Genomic DNA, 23,513 nt, shown 5'->3' with positions numbered 1-23,513 from the left:
TGGAGAACTGCCCAAGTGGACCTATTTGCAACAAGAGAAAACAAAAAATGTCATCTTTTCTTTTGCTCCCGTGTGGGTCACAGCCTGGGTTCGCTGACAGATGCTTTCCTCCATCCCTGGTCAAAAGTTCTGGTGTATGCCTTCCCTCCATTCTTCTCCTGCCCAAAGTCTTATCCAAGCAAGATTCCACTCACCTTATTCTTAATAGCTCATTGGTTTTTGACTCTACTAGCCCTATCAGTAAGACTTCCGCTCTTTCTCCCGAGAAATGTGGATGTGATCTCCCAGGACCACAGCCACCTCCTTCATCCCAACCTTCACACCAGCTGCCTGACAGCAGGGATGCGTCATGGCTGACAACCTCGGAATGAGTTTACTCTAAGAGGATGCAGGAGGTGCTGCTAAATAGCAGGAAACATTCAACGAGGGCTACTTGCCTTACTAAATAGAAGGCATTCTGCATCTGGTCCATACAAAGAAGCATCCTCCCAGCTCAAGCTCCGATTTGCCATATCTTGGACTATCTGTTGCTTTTGAAAGAGCTAATCTTCACTGTTAGTTCCATCTGAGTCCATCTGGCAGCTAGTTCAGTTTTCCACCCTACTGTGGAAAACTGATCAATTTTTTCAAACCATACGCCCATCAGATTTCTAAAGGGTTTGCTCATATTATACACTCAGGTTCATAACCTGGTTCCACAGTGGGGTTTGAATTTAGTGCTTGCTAAGTTGATGAGTCCCCCTTCTGAGATGCTAGCGACTTATTCTCTGTTATACCTGTCTATGAAGATGGCTTTCGGTTGCTATAACCTCAGCCAGGAGAGTAGAGGAGCTGCAGGCTTTAGAATGGTTTCAGAGTAGCAGCCGTGTTAGTCTGTATTCACAAAAAGAAAAGGAGTACTTGTGGCACCTTAGAGACTAAATTGGGTAGGCTTTAGAATCGGAGCCTCCCTATACAATTTTCTTTAGGGACAAGGTTTTCCTTTGACCTCACCCTAAGTTCTTGTCTAAAGTGGTTTCCAAATTTCACATGAATCAAGTGATTTTTTTTACCAACTTCCTTTTCAAAGCCCCATTCAAGTAAAGAAGAAGAAAAACTCCATGCTCTAGATGTTAGAAGAGTTTTGCTTTTTACCAGGATCAGACTAGAACCAGTCAGGTCTTCATCTCAACTCTTCATCGTGATTTCAGATAGAGTAATGGGCCACCCAGTCTCCACCCAGAGGATCTTTGCCTAGATTTTCATCTGTATTGGTTTATGCTACCAATTGGCTGATGTTGCACCTCCAAGTAAAATGATGGGTCACTTGACCAGGTCTCAGGTGACTTCTGCAGCCTTTCTCACTTGTGTTCCCATTCTGGATATCTGTAGGGTAGCAATCTGGTGGCAACCTGGTCATCATTCCATACACTTGCTTCTCATTATGCCATCTCTCATCAGTCTAGAGATGATGCCAGATTTGGATAAATGATGCTACAATCCTTGTTCAAGTAGACTCCAAGTCCACTTCCAGTTCGAACTGCATACGAGTCACCTACAGTGGAATGGAAATGTGCAATCACTTGAAGAAGAAAAAACGGTTATCTGCCTTTCCATAACATGTTCTTCAAGATATATTGCACATGTCCATTTCACAACCTGCCCTCCTTCCCTTCTCTATCAGAGTCTTCCCAGTGGGAACTGACGGAGGTTGTGGGCAACGTGACCCTTTATATCTGTGTGCAGTGGCATCAGGGACCAGAGGGCACTTGCGCTTCTCCAGTGGGTACTGCTGAACGGAAGTTCTCTGATAACTGTGCACAAGTTGCATGCATACCTACAGTGGAATGGACATGTGCAACACATCTTGAAGAACAACAGTTACGGAAAGGTATAATCATTTTTTTCCTAAGCAGTTAGCATTCTAAATGGCCTTTGTCAGTTGCTTATAACTTACTCAAACATTAATCTTTTGGTTTTATTACTTTTCGTGTCTGGTTTATGATTGAGAATGAAATCCTTCTGAAACTTTGAACCAAAATGGTTCAGCAGCTTTTGAGACTGAAGACAGTGGGTGGGGGTGAGGGGAATACACCTTTTGACGTTTAAAAAGAAATTGTAATTATCTTTCAGTAGCTCTTAACTCTTCTCATTGAGGTGCTAGAACTTGAAATTTGTCAGGGACAGAGTCCCTAGATTAGACATGTGTTTTTTGGTGGCCTAGTCAAAATCTATTATGTTTTTTAAATTCTCAAAACTTGACAAGTTATGAGCATTTAAAAATATGATTGAAACATGCCTTCAATGATTTAATAACCAGAGTTTTTAAATAACTTCATTCTCTGCCCATGTTCTCTTGGTATGGCACCTGAGCACAACAAAGCTGGGTTTAATTTTAGCCTGCACTATACATTTTTTAAAAAACATTGTCCAATTCAAAGTACAAGTAAATATTGAATAAGGAAAGTCTCCCTAACTTATTGTATACAAAGGAGCATAGGATGGACCATGAATCCAAACCAACTCCCACTGAAGTATTAGAATGACTCTCATTGATTTCAGTAGTCTTTGAGTGGCGCTCCATGTGACTGAGTCAATGTTGTTGTGTTAGAAACCGTAACTTTTTGGATTTCCAGATTTTGTGTGATTTATTTCTCAATCATAATGTTTTATTGATTTATTTTTTCCATTTGCTATAATACACAGGCAGCCAAATTAATTTCTAGTATAACTCCAGTATTTCAGCGGAATTAGACCAATTTGGCCCATGATTTTTCCTGTATCACTGAAAGACATTACAATATGATGAAATATCCGTTGAGTATGCTAAGTGGGGACTTGTGGTAGACTGTTGGAAGAATGTTTAGTGGATGATTTCTCTGTGAACACTTTGTATAAGTATGTGGAATAACTTGAAAAATAATTTTTCAAATGTGTGATCATGGCCCTTCAGACTCCACACCCACATAATTTGCACAGAATTCATCTCTAACTGCAGAGTAGTGCTTCAGAATCTGAGTTTTCCTTTAAAAAAACACCATATTTCTTGTCCTTATGGTTGGGAAGAAAAGCTTGAAAAATGTGAACCATATATAAACAGGTGCAGTGGAGTCTCCCTTAGTTTTTCAGCCAGCCTGAAACAATAGATTTGAGCGACGTGAATTGTCTCACACATTTTAATGTTAACTTTTAAACCTAAAGATGACCTATAACATATTAAAAACTGAAAATATTGGAACATTGTAAAAAAGCAACCCTGAATTCAATATAAAAATAAACAACATAAAAGCTACTGTACTGACTGGACTATTATTTTTTAATATTTAATTCAATAAAACTCTCAAACTTAAAAATGTATCTGAAACTGTTACACAACTTTCACCAGAATACTACAATATCTAGAAACTTTGCAGCACAATTTAGGTCCATCTTACTACAGAGTACATGGCACTGCAAACAAAATATTAAGCAGTATTGTTTCCATGTTAGCAATGTCATGGAAATGCAATTCTACCCTTATACATAACCATTACTTGAGTCTCACAAACACCTTTAGTAAATTGTGCAAGAGTTGCCAATTACAAAATTAATCCATAAACTGGATTACATTAAAATATAATTAATAATCAAGTTTAACATTATTCTTGAAGTAGTAGTATTCTGATTGTAATATGCTTGCTTATTGTGTAACACAGAAGTCTCTACAAAGGAAATGCAGATTTACCAAAATGTATTATTTTTACTTTCTGACAAAAATATCTTTTCCTTTAATCAGAATATTATTTTAATGTTATGATATTTGATAACTATAGTGGATACTAAAGACACCACTGAGGATACTTCCACATCCAAAACCGATGGAGAAGGAACCACAGAAGAACAAAATGGTACTAATATTTTAAATTATTATAATTATGTCTGTCTGTTTTCCAATGTTCAAATATGACAGAAGACAAAGTCTCTGGACCAAAGAGATTATAATTTAATGCAGATATATCTTGATAACGTTTAGATCTCTGTGGGACAAAAATTCAACACTGACAAATAATGAAAAATCTTGATATAATTAGTTTTACAAAAAGTGAGTTTGACATTTTTGTCAAATGCTAGTTTTCACACAATACATCATGCATTTTATATAGTAACTTCACAATATATTTGTTACTATTTTATCAACAAGGCATATGGAAAAATTAATGATCTTGAAATCCTCCTAAAATATTTAATCATTTCAATATATGATCTTTATTCCTGTTGTACAATAAATGAATGATTGAATGCACAGTGCTCGTCAATCTTTGGGAATATAGACCTTATAGTTTATAGAAAGGGTAGTCAATAGGCAGACCGCAGGCAAAATCTGGACTGCCAGACACTTTTGAACAGACCCTGAAATTTTTATTTAACTTATTATCATTATTATTTTCTCTGAAGTCTGGACCTTGACTATATCTTGACCAAAACATTTTGACCTCAACAAAAAATAATTTACTACCCCTGATGAGGTGCCACCTTGCGCTGTGATTTTTGTTATTTCTAACATACTAGACTGGGTCAGAGCAAGTTAACGCTTTGACTAGAAATCCACAAGAGAAGATCTGAGGGTGCTAAAGGAAGTGGTAGTGGTGATTCAGTTGGTATCACTCTTCTCACTGAGTCAATATTGAACTAATGCCCTTTCTGGTGTTAGGGGTCATTATACTGTGTAAGAGGTTATCTTTTGAATGAGACATAAAATCAAGGTCTTCGGTTGTCATTATTAAATGTCATTTTGAGGGAATATTCTTCAATTCATGTTGTGTAACTTCTTCAAAACTGTTGTGTAGTGTTGCTGTGTTGTTAAATGACTGCTGCATTCCACCTAAGAAGTGGCTATGTTTTGGTGGTCATTTAAATGACTCCTGTTTATAGGACGTACACACTCATTTGTAAGATCTGTAAAATGCTTTATAAGTCTTTTTAGATGAAAAATACTGTGTAAAATATAAGATATAAGCGATCTTTATTATTAATTAATTCCTTGCAAACACAATAGAAGATACATCAAGAAACACATCAGAGTCAGAGGTAACTGCTGATCACCCAGAAGTTCAAGCTTTGTTAGAAGAAGCTGTAAAGATTGCAGCACAATCTCCAATAATGCTACCAGCTGAAGTATATGCTGAAGTATTAGAGGAAGCCATTACAGAGGTAAAAATACCAGTACCAAAACATTCAAATGTCATTTCTAAGAGTTCCTTTTAATATTTTATGTATTCCTTTGGCAACATTTACTTTTCAAATTGTACATTTGAAATGTAAATCTAGTATACTTCACGTTATATAGTCTCAGTTTGACCCAAAACATACTGTAGACTAGCTTACATTAGGATGTAATATTTGTAGCCTTTTAATTAGGAATGTCAAACTTATTAATTTTATATTCATTTTTGTTTTAGTTTCACTGTAAACCTTCTGATACTATTGGAATTTCAGAGCAGCAGTGTAGAAAGGCTTAGATCTCTCCCACATGGCCCTTAAGCAATGTACAGTATAATATACCATCGTACTCAGGAGCTGTATTGATGTTTATAGCTATAACAGTGAATTAAGAGGTGCTTCCTTACTACACTGTTAAGACTGTAACATAGAAATCTAAGACAGGTTCTTAAATCAATTATTAGAAAGCCTTTTTCTTCAGTTCTTGGGCAAAACTCCCCAATGATTGCCTAAGCAAGGACTTTAGGATCAGCCTATGAGAATTCACCATTGTTTTCTTCTAAAACGGATAACTTCCAGGCCAAACTCTGAAAAGATTAGGGTTACTGTTAGATCAGTGAGAGTGGATACGGTGTAAGCTTCCTACTTCAGTTATGCCCTTAAGCATGTGCTTAATTTTAAACACCTACTTAAGTCCCATTGACTTCAATGGGATTTAAGTACGTACGTAAGTGTTTTCTTGAATAGGGATCAACTTACATATATGCTTCAGTGCTTTCTTGAATTGGGGCTTGAGTTAAGAATCCTCAAAAAGAACAGGAGTACTTGTGGCACCTTAGAGACTAACATTTATTTGAGCATAAGCTTTTGTGGGTTAAAACCCACTTCATCGGATGCATGCAGTGGAAAATACAGTAGGAAGATTTTATATACACAGAGAATATGAAACAATGGGTGTTACCATACACACTATAAAGAGAGTGATCAGTTAAGGTGAGCTATTACCAGCAGGAGAGAAAAAAAAACCTTTCGTAGTGATAATCAAGATGGGCTATTTCCATCAGTTGACAAGAACGTGTGAGGAACAGTGGCGGGAGGCGGAGAAATAAACATGGAGAAATAGTTTTACTTTGTGTAATGACACATCCACTCCCAGTCTTTATTCAAGCCTAATTTAATGGTGTCCAGTTTGCAAATTAATTCCAATTCTGCAGTCTCTCAGCAGATACTGTTCGGCCTCTCTCAACTAGCTTGAGGAGTGCTTTAGAAACTGGTATTTTCTCCCTATGAAGGTACTTACACATCGTAACGAAGCCAGCTCTCAATGTTCTTTTTAAGTCTCTTACTGTACAGCATTTTCTCCAACCTCAAATAATTTTTGTGGCTCTTTTCTGAACCCTCTTCAATTGTTCAACATACTTTTTAATATGTGAACACCAAGACGGGATGCAGTATTCTATTATAGGTCTCACCAATACCGTATACCTCCTTACTCCTACTCCCTATTTATACATCTAAGATTATATTATCCCTTTCTTGCCACTGCCTTGCACTGGGAGCTCATGTTGAATTGCTTGTCCACTATCACTCCTATATCCTTTTCAGAGTTTCTACTTTCCAGGATACATTCCTGCCAAGGGCGTTGAAATCTCTGGGAACGGAAGATAGTTTCCTCACAAATCTTGAACAAAGACTATAAGATGCTGAAATTAGGTCTTAGCTATTAGAAAGCATATTTTTACTTTTATTTGCTTGTAATCATCTCTACCTTTATTTCTTTTACTTGGCATCACTTAAGCTATGTCCTTTTGTTAATGAACTTGTTTTACTTTTAATCTAAACTAATACAGTGCTGTATTTGAATAGAAGTAATTAATTCCAGTTAATATGGTAAGCTGCAAATTGTTCTCTCTTTAAAAGAGCAAAGGAACATTATTCTTTCTCTGAGTGGTCCAGGAGAGGGCTGGACACTTCATGGAAGATGGTTTTGGGGAAATTCAGGTCTGGGAGTGTGTCTGATATCACCTCTGCTTAAGATAATTGGGTGATAGAGACTAGAGTTGGGCTGTTGTGTTGTAGGCAGACTGCAGGGGTCAGAGTGTTGAACGCAAAGCACACAAACACTTCAGAGAACTGCATACTTGTCTGCTGGCTGTTGGTGTGTGGGTTGTGAGCCACAGCAGCAAAGGATTTAAGGCATACAGGGTTACAGGACAGGTGGTGACACAACCACTCACTGGTCTGGATTCCACATTCTTTGGACCTAGATGCATAACCTTGCATTTGGATCTGTTTAATACATTTTGTTTGAATGGAATAGCTTAAACAAGCAATCCAGATCACGCTATATAACTGTCTTGTTCTCAGCATTCTTTGCCATTGTGCCAATCTTTGTATCATCTACAAATTTCATCATCTGTGATATTTTATTTACTTCTGGATCATTGACCAAAATATTGAATAATGTAAAATCAGGTATAGAACTTCACTATAAAGTTCAACCTTATCAACCTCAATGTGATCAGTCATCTTGAACTTTCAAAAGCTTTCTCTTTCTCTATCCTTCTCCTCACTTCAATGGGAAAGTGTTTAAATAATATAAAAGCAATTAAAGTGTCTCCTATTATTAAGAGAGCTGTTACTAGATTCCTAGATTTGGCCCTGAAACTTCCAATATTCTCCATCTCTGAATTTGAATTATGTACATTACACAAAGAAATTAGTTGTACTAAAACAGTGGAAGTAGATGCCCTTCCAGAGTCTTCCTTTAACATTGCGACCAAAAGTGATGAATTTTACCTAAACCAGTCTATTTCCTTCATTACTTTTTCCTGTTTTCTCATACATCATATAAGGAGTTTATCCAGTGTAGGCTAGATGTTAAAGAGGGATCTTAGCTTTTATTTGGCCAGGAAGTAAGATAGTTAAGAGAAGTCCACATCTTCTTATTGTTTGTTATTGAATTTTGTAAATGATACTTTGAGTGTAAATGGTTTATATTAATATGGAAACTGGTGTTTCCTTCTCAAAACAGTAATGCTCATTCCACTTAAGCTACCGCAGTTTTTAAAGCGTAACTACCATTTTGTTGATCTTGGAAATCTTCAAAACTGTAACACAAAGTTCAGCTCACATTTTTTGTGAGTAGAAAGAATTTATATTGTCTGTTTTTCTAAACAATTCACTGATATTATTGTATTTATATCATTTTGTTTTACAACTAAATCCAACATTTTGTAACAGCTGACTAAGAAGAACAAAGACAGGTTTCCTGGGGCTCCAGAAAAAGGAGGATGGGTACTAGATAACTATCCTATAACATCAGAGCATTGGTTAGCCTTGTCAGAAAAAGGCCTCTTACCTGACACTGTTGTCTGTCTGAAGAATATAGAAAAAAATGGTTAGTAAATGTTTTACTTTTAAAGCATAAAAATGAAAATCTTTTCCCAATTTTGATGTCTTTGCTTGAGGTATTGTTATAAGAAATGTGAGTTAAAGTGTACTTGTGTCCCACTAGCAATTTTGTAGGACTTTGCCTCTATATCAAAAGGGATCCATTTCTCTCCCTGCCTTTTTAAATAATTTTGTCTGTAATGCAGGTCTCCTCCCTGTGACTCCACACAAAACATGCCCACATAATTCCAGCCCCAAACCTAAATATTGAAAAACATAACAGCACACTTCCTGCAACTGTGCCTCAGTGGGTCACAGCTGAGAATACCAAATTCTGGACAAACTGTCAAAAAATAGGGCAGACACACCCCAAAACTGGTGGTTATGTTCCCGTGAGATATACCAAACCAGCAACAAAAGTAAACTTCTGTTTCACCACACTGGCTAACTGTTATACCAATAAAATAAAAACCAGCAGGATCTTATTAAAGGGAAAAAAGCAAAATACCACATTTATTGTGAATACAGAAAGAATCATAGTAAGCAGTTAGTTATAGCTATAACATTCCATTCAATTTCATATTTATTCACACATTCATTCCTACAAACACACACACACAGGTTCTGCAAGGTTGTTATCATAGTAAGCAGTTAGTTATAGCTATAACATTCCATTCAATCTCATATTTATTCACACACACACAAACACACACACACACACACACAGGTTCTGCAAGGTTGTTATAATTACCAGCCTTAGAGTTGCTCATGCCAAGCCACTGGCCAGGTGGCCTGGACATGAGGAGGGAGCAGGGCCTTGTCAGATGCTCATCTGATGCTCCTGGAAGTTGGTTTGCAGAATCAGACCCCAAAGTTCTCACTTTCTAGAGTCCATTTTTATAGGAATTTCTTCCTATGCCAGTCTATGGGAATTGCTTCATCATGCTGTTGCTGAATCAATCAGCAGATAGCACATTCCTGACGGCTCCGTGCTGCTAGATGTTATCTTGTTCTTTGATTCTCCCATTCTTGAGGCTGTTGGGTGGATTCCAGTCTGCCCTCCGGGGGGGGGGGTCCTCTGGTTATTTCCACTTGACGCCTTCTTCAGCCGATGGACACTGGATTCTTAGGCTGGCACCTCCCTGATCATTCAGTTATTATCCACACCAAGCATCCATCCACATACATCCTCTATCTCTATTTTAATCACAATTGTTAACAAAGCGAGATGAATACAACAAAAGGGCGGGGAGTCTCTGGGTGCTGTTTCTGTTGTTACAGAGTATTACTTTGAGTCTCTCTGTGTGAGTAGTTGTTATTACAAAGAATTGTTTTGAGAACAGACTAACACAATTAGCAGCTTGCAAGTTTCAAACATAGAGGGAGAGAAACAGTACCAAAAACCAAGAGACCTCTTAATTAGTAATACCCTGGAATCTAAACTATGGGGAATCAAACTCATTTGTGATTTTAATACAGAACTTCTTTAATATGATCCAACATAATAAGAAGTCAGAAAAGCAGTTTCCCTAAGTATTCCAGTCCTTGTAGCACCACCAAAAACACTAGATTTAACAATGAGTTCTTTAAAACCAATTTCATCAGATAAAAGGTTCTTCTGGTCCCCAAAGGACCAGTCACACACCCAAGTCAATATATAACTCTGACCTTACCCAAAAATCATGCTGTTGCCAATCCTTTAGTATCTGAAATCTAAAGGTTTATTTATAAAAAGAAAGAAAGAAAGGTGAGAGTTAAAATTGGTTAAAGGAATCAAATACATACAATAATTGCAAAGTTCTTGATTCAGGCTTGGAGCAGTGATGAAATAAACTGCTGTCTTAAGTCAAGTGTCTGGTTGCTTCCAAATCATTGGAAGGTCCTCAATCCCTTGGTTAGAATGCTCCCATTAGTATAAGTCCATAGTCCAGAGGTTTGAGCAGGAAAGAGGCCAAATGGAGATGTTTCCAGAGCCTTTTATAGCTTCTGCCATGTGGAGGGAAATCCATTGTTTCAAACAAAGCCCTCAGCACAGCTAGTGGAAAATTACAGGTAGCAAGATGGTATTTGGAGTCACATGGGCAAGTCACATGTCCATGCATGATTTTGCTTAGTCACAGCAGGAAAGTCCATTAAGTGTAGATAGGCGTCTTCCATGGTCCATTGTGAGTTAAGTGTTCCTTGATGAACCACTTAATTTGAATAGTCCCTTCAAGATGTGCAGGCTAAATACCTTGTGGATATTACCCAGGAATAAACATATTTGAAATACAGGTATAGAGCCAGTGCTCATAACTTCAAATACAAAAATGATACATGGATACAAATTGCATAATCATATTCAGCAAATCATAACCTTTCCATAGACACTTTGCTTGACATAATTTGTACAAGATTTGTTGTAATTATATAACAGTGGTTGCAACAATGATCTACATGGTCATATTTAATCAGATAATGTCACACCTCCTCAGCACATCACCTAAATAACTCTATTAGAAACATTACAAATGGTAGCTTCTGAAAATGCTAACTATTGTTACAAATTGTTTCCACTTAAAACAGTTGCTGCTATTTAACAATTAGCCAAACAAGCAACACACTTAAACACAACAATCAACTAAAAATCTATACCATACACAAACTATCTTCTTCAATGCAGCACCAATTCAGTATTTCCAGCAACTAAATAACATACATTTCTAACCATTCCAATATAGACAGAGTTAAAAATTGCATGTTTTGTCTGGAGGTGATAAAGGAACCCTGTGTGTTTGGGTATGAATAAGGTAATGTGGAGAAATCCAAATCAAGGGATGGCTAAGGAACAAACTAAGTAGTTTCTGGCTTTTTTATAGGTGTATTAGCGGAGTATCCCCTTAACTATTTTAAATGTTTTGTTGGGGTAAATTTTTACACATTCTGTGTCTGCTTTCCACTTATATCTTCTAATAGAAATAATAACCCACTTCTGCATTTCTAGAACACTTTGAGTTATTGTATCATAGACCACACCCTCAGTTGGTCTAAATCAGCATTTCTCAAATATGGCCAGTAGGGGCTGGATGGCTTTTCTTGCCACCACAGCCTTCTGGGTGGTGATTGGGAGCATAAAGCAGCAGCGCTCCCCTGGGCCACCAGGAGGGGTTGGACTTTGGCTCCCTCTGGAGCCATAAATGCTAGAGGAGCAGACAGCTGGTGTGAGTTCCCTACCTCCTGGGGCAGTGGGGCTCAGGCTTCCTGCTTCAGACCTGGGGTTGTGGGTGTCAGGCTCCAGCCATGCAGCGGTGGGATCCAGCCATGGGCTCTGTCCCCCGGTCCCTCACACATCACCCCTGGTTCTTGCTGCCTCACCCACCCCCCCCCCCACTGCCTCCCTTCCTACCTCCTCATCTAAGGCTTAATTTGTCTCCTGGCTTGCCAGGGCTGAGTAAATCTGCTGTGAAAGTGATATTTGTATGTTTGTTAATATCAGTTTTTATTGCCTCCCAGCTAGCTAACAAGTCTGCTGCTGTGAAAAGTAGAAGCAGGCGTATTAGCTAGCAAGTCTAAAAAAATAAAACCAAAAAAACTAAAGAAACAACAACAAAAAAGCCAAGAACATGCAAAGTACCTTATTTGTGTTTGAATTCTGTTTAGGTCCAGAAAAGAATAGAGACAACTGTGTTTTTATTATTGAGTTTGCAAAAAAACCCAACACTTGTATAAATAAGTTACTATGATTTGGACATGCACATGTAAATATGTATTCGTTTTTCCTAAAGTTAATGAAGCATTTTAGGAAAAATTGTCATAGCAGCCACCAGCAACAGTAGATGGCCACTTTGAGGGCACTTTGAGGGCACTAACAGTTTTGTTATGAGAACCCCTGAAATCAGCATAGCTCTATTTAATTAAATGGAGATATACCTGCCAACGATGTGTCCCTGTATCTGTTTGCCAAACCAAATGAATGATATGCCGCTGCTCGTGTGAATAAAGTTACTCATATGGATAAGAGCTTTGCAGAACTGAGGACGTAAGTCTTTATTTCTGCATACCCTGAACCAGTAATATGGATTCATGGATTTTATATTTTTTTCATGATTTTTTAAACATTTTTTGCCATTCTTAAACTATGGGCACACATACAAGCTAGAAAAACAACAATTTCAGTTTAAAATATGACATACACAAATGTAAAATTTCAATACTTATCCCCCACCATAGCCTTGCCATATCCCACACTCAAGTTATTAGGCTGTTGGCACTGAAAACAAAGCTTTAAAATTTTCAAAAGTGGTATATCTGTCATTTAAATTGGCACACACTTCTTCTCTAAAATTTAAAAATGTGTCTCTAAGCTGTCAACCATTTATAAAAGGGATTTCATACCTTAAAAGCATATTCCTTCTAATGAGATAGTAGTTTTATATTGCTACCAAAAGTATATTACTCTTGTGTAATTGTATTGCAGGAATATTTTTACTACGCAGATTGTACCTAACAAATAAAGATGAAATTAATTCTAAGATTTTGGAAAGACTTACAGATGAAGCATTAAAAAAGCAAAAAGAGGAGGAAGAAACAAGGTAAAATGTAACATGTGAATGCATAAAATATAAAAAGAATTCATTTGATATAAGATAATATATTCTACAAGAACATACACTGCTTTTATGGTCACAAAAATTTCCACATCTATTTTACATTAAGGAGATCCATTAACACAGTGCACTAAAAAAAAAAGTTAAGAATAGTTCTGTTAGGTCCAAAGTCCTCCAATACATTGTTACCTTAGTGTTAATCTCTGATGAATACTAAACTCAGATAACCACATTTGGTGTGGGGAGATCGTCTAGCTAATATGTTTTCTTTGGACCCAGTCGTTAGTTTATTTGTCAAAATGATAACATCCAGGAAAGGTCACAAATTATAATTGATTTTTATTTAGTAATGAATCACTTTGAAGAAGCAGGCTTGCCAAACTGGATCTTAATATTGAAAAGTATTTTTCTGCATTTTTGCTTGCATTTAATGTTTGAAACTTGTTTCAACCATATTTCATACACATAAAGATATAGAGTACTTGTGGCACCTTAGAGACTAACCAATTTATTTGAGCATAAGCTTTCGTGAGCTACAGCTCACTTCATCGGATGCATACTGTGGAAAGTGTAGAAGATCTTATTATATACACACAAAAAGCATGAAAAAATACCTCCTCCCACCCCACTCTCCTGCTGGTAATAGCTTATCTAAAGTGACCACTCTCCTTACAATGTGTATGATAATCAAGGTGGGCCATTTCCAGCACAAATCTAGGTTTTCTCACCCCCCCTCTTTTTTTCCCCACACACACACAAACTCACTCTCTGCTGGTAAACCTGGATTTGTGCTGGAAATGGCCCACCTTGATTATCATACACATTGTAAGGAGAGTGGTCACTTTAGATAAGCTATTACCAGCAGGAGAGTGAGTTTGTGTGGGGGGGTGAGAAAACCTGGATTTGTGCTGGAAATGGCCCAACTTGATTATCATACACATTGTAAGGAGAGTGATCACTTTAGATAAGCTATTACCAGCAGGAGAGTGGGGTGGGAGGAGGTATTTTTTCATGCTTTTTGTGTGTATATAATAAGATCTTCTACACTTTCCACAGTATGCATCCGATGAAGTGAGCTGTAGCTCACGAAAGCTTATGCTCAAATAAATTGGTTAGTCTCTAAGGTGCCACAAGTACTCCTTTTCTTTTTGCGAATATAGACTAACACGGCTGTTACTCTGAAACTTGTCATAAAGATATAGAATCTTCTGATTTCAGGAGAGAACTGCAAGAGGTGCTGAAATTAAAAGAAGAAAATCAGCAACCTGTAGAGTCTGCTGAAGACAAATATGAAAGCAAGTATCTTCTGATATAATTTTAATAACATCTCTTTGCAATTGTTTCATTGCTTAAATTATTTTACAAATTGGGATTCAAACTTTAGCCCTCATTTTTAGCCACTCAGCATCTGGGGGAAGGAGTACTTCACATTACTCTCTACTGAACACCTTGACCAATTCAGGTATCAGTATTTTTGCAGAGATCTAAGAGGATTACTCCCATTTCTCTCTTCGTGGTCCTCAAAAGCCCATAACGTTGTGATGGCCTTCTTCCAAACAGGAACAGCTGGAAATAACTCAGAGCTCATCAGCACATCTGTGTTCATTGGCCAGCGGGAACATTCTCTCCCCCACAGCTTTGTGGCAGAACTTTCACGCCAGCTTGTGTTATGTCTGATTCAGTGTAGTACTATATTCTTCCTTCCCTGAATTTTTCAGTTAATTGAAAGCATAAATATATATTGTAGTGTATATTAAACATAAAAAATTATAGATTAATAAAATCAGAAAATTCAAAATTCTTCAAGTATTTATCCACATGGATCCCACTGTAGGTATTTGTGCCTTGTGCATGCAAGCCTGGAATCTTTTAGCTAGCTGTGTCTTTTGGGGCTGCCCATGAGCCCTATGTGTCTTCATGCCCCCTGTTATGGGGTGTTCACCTCACACAAGGCAGAACAGGTTAAATTAGGGTAATTAACCTGATAGGCTGCACCTGGGGGAAGGCCTGCATATGAAAGTCAGATTGATGATGAAGCCCAGCTGAGAAGGAACAAGCAGCGCTGATATAAAGCCAGGAAGTTGGCAACAGAAGGGGGCTGCAGTGGAAGTAGTCTGCAGTCACTCTCTGGGAGAAAAGGTGTTTTGGGGACTATGGAGTTAAGTAGTCTGCAGTTACTCCCTGGGAGGAGTGAGTTTGGTCTAGTAAACCCAGAGAGAAAGGAGCTAGAAGATACAGGAAGGAGTCTAGGGAAGTAGGAGTGAGGTCTTGGAGCCACAGTTGCTAGTCATAGGTCCCTGGACTGGAACCCAGAGTAGAGGGTGGGCCTGGGTTCTCGTATCAGCCACCTGGAAAGCGGTATAGCCTGGGCAGTGGAGCAGAAGACTGCCTGGGACAGTTGTCCAATAGGACTCTGCTACCCTGGAAGGGGAGGACTGTACTGACCTGGCCAGATGACCAAGCCATGAAGAAAAAGTGGAGAGAGGGAGGCAGCAAGGTGTGCGAATGAGTGGCAGAAGAGGGAATTAGACCCAGAAGATGCTAAGCCCCAGAGCAGCCAGAAGGAGGCACCCTTGCATTGAGTGTGCCCCTTTAAACCCCTACAGCAAGGGTATAAATGGTGGAGCAGCCCCAGCCACCACTCTGTTTCTTTTAGTGCCCATGACAGAGCTACACAGTGTCCATCTGCTTTCCTATTGTATCTTAGGACAGGGGGTTTATTTGTTTGTTTTTTTAATTTAACATTTTATTTGGTGACTAGTGGGGAAAAATAAACAATTTTTTCTTGATTCTCCCCTTGGTACTGGACTGCACATCATGGGCTGAGTCTTGATCTCTGGGTTTTAAGATCTGCCTTATTTGCAAATCAGCTATGCCCACGCATGATGGACATGCTAGATGCCTCTTTTGTTTAGGGAAGTCCCATACTGTGGAAAAACATTAAAATTTCAAATCTTTCTCTAAGAGAGCTCTCAATGCCCACTTAAAGGTATTTCTTATGGAAAAATCAATTAAGAGTGTTTCAGACTCTGGAGTTCCTCCATGGAAACAGTCTGCTGTATTGGAGCTAGTATCTACCCGTGTTCTGGCTACCAGAGATGTTACGTTGGGAGCTGGTAGATCTTCTGGCTCTAAGAAACTTCATGCTGCTTAAAATCATGCTTAGCCTTCCCTTTTATCATCCTCAGGTCAGTCAGTGGTTCCTGCTGCTCAAGGCAGGCAAAAGAGTGCTTGATGCCAAACACTATCTCACCGGTTAAGAAGAAATCTAAGTCTTATTCTAATGTTTCCAAGCTGACTCCTTCTAAGGCAGATCAGCACTATATCTCTTTAGGAATTGTGTAAACTTGCTATTCTGCTTTGGTACCAAGGTGACAATCCTCATTAACCAACACTGCTACTTTAGAACTGGGGATAATGGTACTATCTGTTACTGATTTGTTAGTACCATGTTCTATTGTGAAGGTCCCTTCATCTGAGATTTCTATATTGAATTGAGTTTGGTACCAACTGCACTGGTACCCACTCCTCTTGCAACTCAGACCCTTTTTACAACATCTATGGACATAGTCATTACCCCAGAACCAGCGCCTCCTCTCCTAGACACTTCTCTGATTTCTGTGGGCTCTAAGTCTGTTCTAATACCAGAAATAAGGGTAGTGATTATGAATATCTTCCTGCAACCATCTTCTATGATACTGGCATTGGTGTCTCAGAGACTGGAGTCTGGACTTCCTCATTCTGTGGTAACACCTCAGAAATCTGTACCACTAATGGAGAAGTTCTGCTCATTTGCATCTTCCTCATCTTATGGCAATAGAAGTCCTTCCAGATTTTCTCTTCATTCTTTGTTTGGTTCCTGAAAGGGATTTACAAAGGAGCCCCACTTGTTGTAGATCTTATGCTTTGGACTGGTCTCAAGTAACTTGATTTCTACTTTATCATATATCAGGGATTAAGGCTTGGGCGATCAAGTCCAGGGGTTAAAGACACAGATGGTTGGACTGGAGGAGGTTAAGCCAGAGTCAGTAGTTAGGGACTGGAGCCAAGGGTCAAGGCTGAGTTGATAGCCAAGGAGATTATTTTGTATGACCCATATCGTTTCAAACCTCCTCTCCCATCCAAAAACCTCAATAAAAGCACGCCTGAGTTTGCTGAGGCACATGGCAACATGGACATAATATGACCCTGTATTCAAGGTTAAACCTCTGGCCTCTCCCAAGGTTGGTTGAGGTCAGTTTCAGCCAAGTCCAGTTTCAGGCACAACTTGGACTTACTTATAGAAGATCCTCAGTATGCGCTATCATCTCTCTTTTGGTGGACAAACCCTCTGAATGTTTGCCAGTATATTTGCTTTCATCCTCCACCCACTTCGGAGCCTCTGGTGTTGAATACATCTGCCCCATACTAGCCTAATGGGTTAATAAAACCCTAGGGAGACTGTGCAACAGGCAGCCAGTTGGGGAGGACCCATGGGAAACTGTGCAGGAGACAGCATATTGGCGAGGGCTACAAGGAGCAGCTGGGCAGATCTGCAGGCAGAGCAGATCAGTCACTCCCTGGAGCTCGAGGAGGGAGGAGGACTCGCTGCCTTACAGGCAGAGGGCAGCTAGCAACTTGGACAGAGCAGTGCTGGGCAGGATCAGGGGAGCGAGAGCGAGCTTCTGGCTGACTGTGGGCATGCTGAGGCCCTGAGACAAGGGTGGAGAAGGTTCTGGAGCTGCGGGGACGTGGCCCAGGGAAGTAGACTGTGGGGCTGGACGGGATGCAGCACGTGGCTGCCATCTACAGGGTCCCTGGGCTGGGACCCAGAGTAGTGGGTGTGCCCGGGTCCCACCCCCCCACACACCATTCCCACTGGCCACCAAGGAAGTGCCTGGACAGTGGACTACGGTCCCCCCAGAAAGGGGGAGAACAGACTGTGACGTAGCCAGAGAGCTGTGTTCTGAAGAGAACGCTGTGATCACTGGGACAACTCACATCCTGGAGTAGAAGTGACGGTGGTGAGACATCACCAGACAAGCGCGCACGGGTGGACGAACCTAATTCCCAGGACAGCCAGCAGGAGATGCCACAATGGTGAGTCATGCCCCATCACAGCATCCAAGCTATGATGGGGGGTACACTTGAGTTTTCTTCAAATTCAGGTTAAGTGTTCCAAGGCAGAGTCTTGGTTACACATAAATGTACCAAAGCTCAAGGTTGTTAGTCTAACCTACAAGGCATTTCTGCCTCTCCTTCAGGGGCCCACTACCTAAAACGTAATGGACAATACAACACCTATACACTATATAGACAGTCAAGGGGGAATGAGATCATCCCCTTCTGTCAGGAATCAAATATACCTATGGGACTGGTGCATCCAACATTGGGCTGGGCTAATAGCTTTCCATCTCCTGGGTACCCAGAATTATTTGGCAGATCAGCTGAGCAGAAAGAGCTCCACTACTCATGAGTGAGAGTTAAAAGATTCTGTTCTATACTATGTATTCCTAAAACGGGGAGTTCCCTCAACAGACCTGCTTGCTACAATACAGATACATATTTCCTGCAGCCCCGAGAAGCAGTGCAAAGACTTGGGGGACTCAGAGGTAATGGAAGAGCTGAGGGAGAGGGAAGTAATTGCTGGGAAGGAGCCTGGATGCGAAGTGGGAGAGTTGTTGGGTGTGGGTGGGAAAAGTACGGAACAGTTTTTTCGAGGGGAGGGATTGTTAGCGATCCCCCCGTGCAGACCCTGGCTGACCCCTGCCCCTCTCATTTAGCCATGCACATCTGGTCCTGGCCCCATGTGTCCCTGCACCCCAATTCAACACCCCTCCCCCATCCCCATGTGACCCTGTGCTCCCATTCAGCCACCCTCTCCCCCAAGTCCCTGCACCCCCTTCTCCTAACCCCATGTGTCCCTGCCCCCTCTCAGCCACCCCTCCCCTGTCCCCAGTGTCCCTGCACCCCTGCTCCCCCCAGCCCCATGTGTCCCTGCACCTCCACTCCTATTCAGCCCCTGTCTGTCTGTCCCCCCACTAGCCCTTCTGAACCCCAGTCTGTGACACCCCGCCCCCAGCAGTCCCATGTGCCCCACACTGTCTGTTCCCCTATATCCCATGCCTCCTGACCTGGCCCCATGGGCAGGGCGCTATGAGGAACGCAGCCTCTTCTCTTTTGTATCCGCATCTGGGGCTGCTCCCATTGGGAGCAGCTGCTCTCTGTTCTGGCACAATAGTGTCCCTGGTGGATGAAAAGTGTAACTGCAGCACTTTCCAGCAGAATGTATTTTCTGATGAGAAAAAAAAAATTCGGTGCAGGACATGACTTCTGCATGTACACGGTGGCACAGAATTCCCCCAGGAGTAACTGATACAGAGTCCTTACCTAGTAAATGATAAGAGTCCTTACCTGGACTTTTCATATTGGTGAAGGAACTGAGTTTCTATTGGAGCTGTGTGTGTGCCCTTGCTATAGGGGGCATGAAAGCATATAGGGCACATGCACAGCTCCAACAGATACTTCTGGATAAAATATTCTGGGCTCATGCATGTACATACCTACATTAGGATCCATGCAGATAAAAGCATCTTTAAGAACTCCAGTTACTGTAAGGCAAGTAACCTCTCTTTATGGTTCCCTCAATAAAAGTAACTCAGTCCATATGTATTGTATGGTAGTATTTTATATTCTGATCACTTTCATGCCTTAATATATGGGTAGTGTGGCTGAGTTACATATTTTCAGTTTCCAGACTTCTGTGCAATTTAAAATCTAAATGATAACAATGTTAATGTAGATATTTTTATTTTTAAATTCTATTCTTTAAAATAAAAAGAACTTTTATTGATGGTGGCATCCTCAAATGAAAGAATCACATTAAGTGTTAAAGTAGGCAGTCCATCTGTGCTACTGTGTTCAGAAGAATACTGAAATCTAAAACAAATTAACTTGTTTAATTAAATAAAAGCATTAAACTGTTCACGGCATTCCTTCTCAGGCAGCATCTGCTGAGTCAAATAGTGTAAATGTTTTTTTTTAAATAAAACAAGATCATTTTAGTCACCAATATTTGAAGTTATGCATTCAAAAATAAGTTTTAAGAAAACCTCATGCTTCATGGCATGAACTGATGGTCCTGGGGGTCAGAAAAGGAATCTACCATCACATGTACACAGTACAACTGACGAGAGGCATTATGGGTAGGGTTCCATGTATTCTACAACTCCATTGCCACTAGCTTGCCACAACAGAGTGCCACGTTATTGATTTCTAGCTTGCAGCACAGTACATGGGGGCCTTCATTCTGGGTGGAGCTGAGTGAAAAGTGGAAAAAAAGTCTGTGAATCCAAAAGGTAAATTTAAAGTAAACTATATTTGTTTAAATCCTTTCATGCTTGAAAACCAAAGCACTCCAGGCTGGTTAGGCAACGGTTAATAGGCAAAGCTCAAAACCAGGTAGGAAGCTCAGCCTGGAGCAGTTATAAGGAAGATTAAGATTATCTTGATTTTAGTGAGGCTTTTGACAGTCACACGTGTCATTCTCATAAGCAAACTAAGGCAACGTGGTCTAGATTAAATTATTAAATGTGGGTGCATAACTGGTCCAAAGACTATACTCTAAAAGTAGTTATCAATGGTTTGCTGTCAAACTAGGAGGACATATCTAGTAGGGTCCCGCAAGGGTCTGTCCTGGGCCCAGCACTGTTCAACATTTTCATTAATAACTTAGATAACAGAGTAGAGAGTATGCTTGTAAAATTTGCAGACGACACCAAGCTGAAAGAAGTTGCAAGCATCTGGGAGTACAGGATTAGAATTCAAAACAAACTTGAAAAACTGGAGAATTGCTTGAAATCTACAAGTTGAAATTCATTAAAGACAAATGCAAAGTACTACATTTAGGAAGGAAAAATCAAATGCACAACTACAAAATGAGGCATTATCGGCTAGACAGTAGTGCTGCTGAAAAAGATCTGGGGTTTATAGTGTATCACAAATTGAGTATGACCCAACAATGTGATGTAGTAGCAAAAAAAAAAGGCTAATATTGTTCCAGGATGTATTAATAGGAATGTCGTGTATAAGATAGGGGATGTAATTGCTTCTACTTGGTACTGGTGAGGCCTCAGCTGGAGTATTGTGTCAATTGGGTCAAATTTGGGGTGCCGTACTTTGATGAAGGTTTAGAAAACCTGACCTATGAGGAAAGGTTAAAAAGCTGGACATGTTTAGTCTCAAGAAAAGAAGATGGGTGATATGGTATGTCTTCAGATATGTTAAGTGCTGTTATACAGAGGTTGCTGATCAATTGTTCTCCATGTCCACTGAAGGTAGGACTAGAAGTTAAGTCTTAATCTACAGCAAGGGAGATCTAGGTTAGATATTAGGAAAAAGCTTCTAACTATAATGTTAGTTAAGTACTGAAATAGGCTTCCAAGGGAGATTGTAGAATCCCCATCTTTGGAGGTTTTTAAGAACAGGTTAGACAGCTGTCAGGGATGGTCTTTATAAAGATTTTATAAAACAGGTGGTTTTTCGCGAACAATGAAGCATTTCTAAAATGTTAAATATAAAGGACTTCTAGTCTCTGTATTATCTGCATCACAAACGAAAAAGTAAGTCTTGGTTGTGATCATCCGACTTACATTTAAATCATCGAGAACGTCAAAACAACTATGCATGAAAGAAGTAATAATGTCAATACACTTCTGCTGTAAACACAGAAGCCCTTGTTTAGAGAAAATTGTGTTTTCCCATTGCTACATTTGATTTCCATAATCAAATACTGACTCATCAAAACATTTCAGTCATGCTGCTCTCAGCCTGACATCTGTTTTATTTCACTTTTATGTGTCTCAGGCACATTGACTACAACCCTATTCCCATGTGACATGTTTTTATAGGAAAAAATTAATTGTATGTGCACAGCTCATTTTTTATAAAAGCCATAGAGTAAAAATGCAAACTTAAATGTTGTCAAGAAAAGAGTCTAGCACTCTGTGATGCTCTTTTTGTGTCTCTTGTGAATGAATGTGTACTTCAGTAATTACAATTTCCATAAACTCAGCAGGCCACATTAACTCCTGGCTTATGCCCATTGTAGTCAACAGTTACAGCAGTGTCAATTGACCTAATTTGTTCAAATACATCATATTGTCCATATTATGTTTAAAAGAAAAGGTAGACAAGTTAATAATGTACAGGACATTTACTTATGTCTGTATTTCTCGTACTGAGTCTATAGGTATGTCTACATAGCGGCTGGGAGGTGTCATTCCCAGCACATGTGGACAATCACACTGTAGCTCTGCTCAGGTTAGCACCTAAAAATAGTAGTGTGGCTGCAGTGGGCACTTGAATTCAATGTTGCCCAGCCCCCTGGGTACCTACTCCAGCAGCTAGCCAGAACTGCTGCCCATTCTGTGATGGCCAAGTCTATTTTTAGGCACTAGCTCGCTATTTTCAGGTGCTATTTTTAGGTGCTAATGCTTGTATGTCTACCTGTGCTAAGAATTACACCTTCTAGATGCAGGGTACCTCTACAGTACATTGGAGCTGGAAGGTATAAATGGAACTAGGGTGCTAAAAATAGATATGCAGGTACAGCAGCACAGGGGCTAGCTGCCCTGTTGTATTCAACAGGTGGGGCTAGCTGCCCTGAATAGGTACTTATGAGATCATACTGAGTTGGCTAGCCCCTTATGCTGCTTGCACCACTGTGGCTACACTTCTGTTTTTAGCATGCTAGTATGGATATGTCACCTGGAGCTGGAGTTTACAAATTCCAGCTCTTCTGTAGACATACCCTATAAGTACTTGCGGAAATAGACATAGAGTAAAATTTTCAAAAGTACCTCAGTGACATGGAAGCCTCAGTCCTATTGAAAGTCAAATGCATAAAGCATCTGGTAAGTATATACAAATCTGGTTTGTCAAATAACTCCTGCCTATAATGTCTGGTTGCAGCTGGTATCTTTGCATCCTGTTTCCCTTTAGACAGTTAATCTGGGACAAAGTTAACATCAATTTCAAAGTATCAGAGGGGTAACTGTGTTAGTCTGGATCTGTAAAAGCAGCAAAGAGTCTTGTGGCACCTTACAGACTAACAGATGTATTGAACCATAAGCTTTCGTGGGTGAATACACACTTCGTCAGATGCATCATATTCACCCACGAAAGCTTATGCTTCAATACGTCTGTTAGTCTATAAGGTGCCACAGGACTCTTTGCCGCTTTTATCAATTTTAAAATAGTTTTAAGTATAGTAATAATCTTTCAGAAGCTTTGCCTCAACATGCATATTTATATTAGGCAGCATCTATATAAACTATCAATCTCTGTTATTAAAACAAGCTTTTGGGCATGGGAAGG

The 23,513-nt window shown here is 39.7% G+C and overlaps 1 protein-coding gene across 5 annotated transcripts in view; it reads left to right on the top strand.

Annotated features, from left to right (window-relative positions):
* AK9 (adenylate kinase 9) overlaps positions 1-23,513 on the top strand; it is a 245,383-nt gene that overhangs the window by 81,807 nt on the left and 140,063 nt on the right. For all 5 annotated transcript variants that reach the window (XM_084624319.1, XM_084624320.1, XM_084624317.1 and 2 more), the window contains 5 exons: positions 3,792-3,866; positions 5,015-5,169; positions 8,422-8,578; positions 13,028-13,142; positions 14,376-14,452. In XM_084624319.1, coding sequence (XP_084480445.1) covers positions 3,792-3,866; positions 5,015-5,169; positions 8,422-8,578; positions 13,028-13,142; positions 14,376-14,452 — 579 coding nt within the window. The remainder of the gene's footprint in view (positions 1-3,791; positions 3,867-5,014; positions 5,170-8,421; positions 8,579-13,027; positions 13,143-14,375; positions 14,453-23,513) is intronic.

This window comes from Lepidochelys olivacea, assembly GCF_965140295.1.
Source record: "Lepidochelys olivacea isolate rLepOli2 genome assembly, chromosome: 3".
NCBI lineage: Eukaryota > Metazoa > Chordata > Testudines > Cheloniidae > Lepidochelys > Lepidochelys olivacea.
Note: the sequence above shows the minus strand (reverse complement) of the source record. Positions and strands in the feature narration are given on the sequence as shown.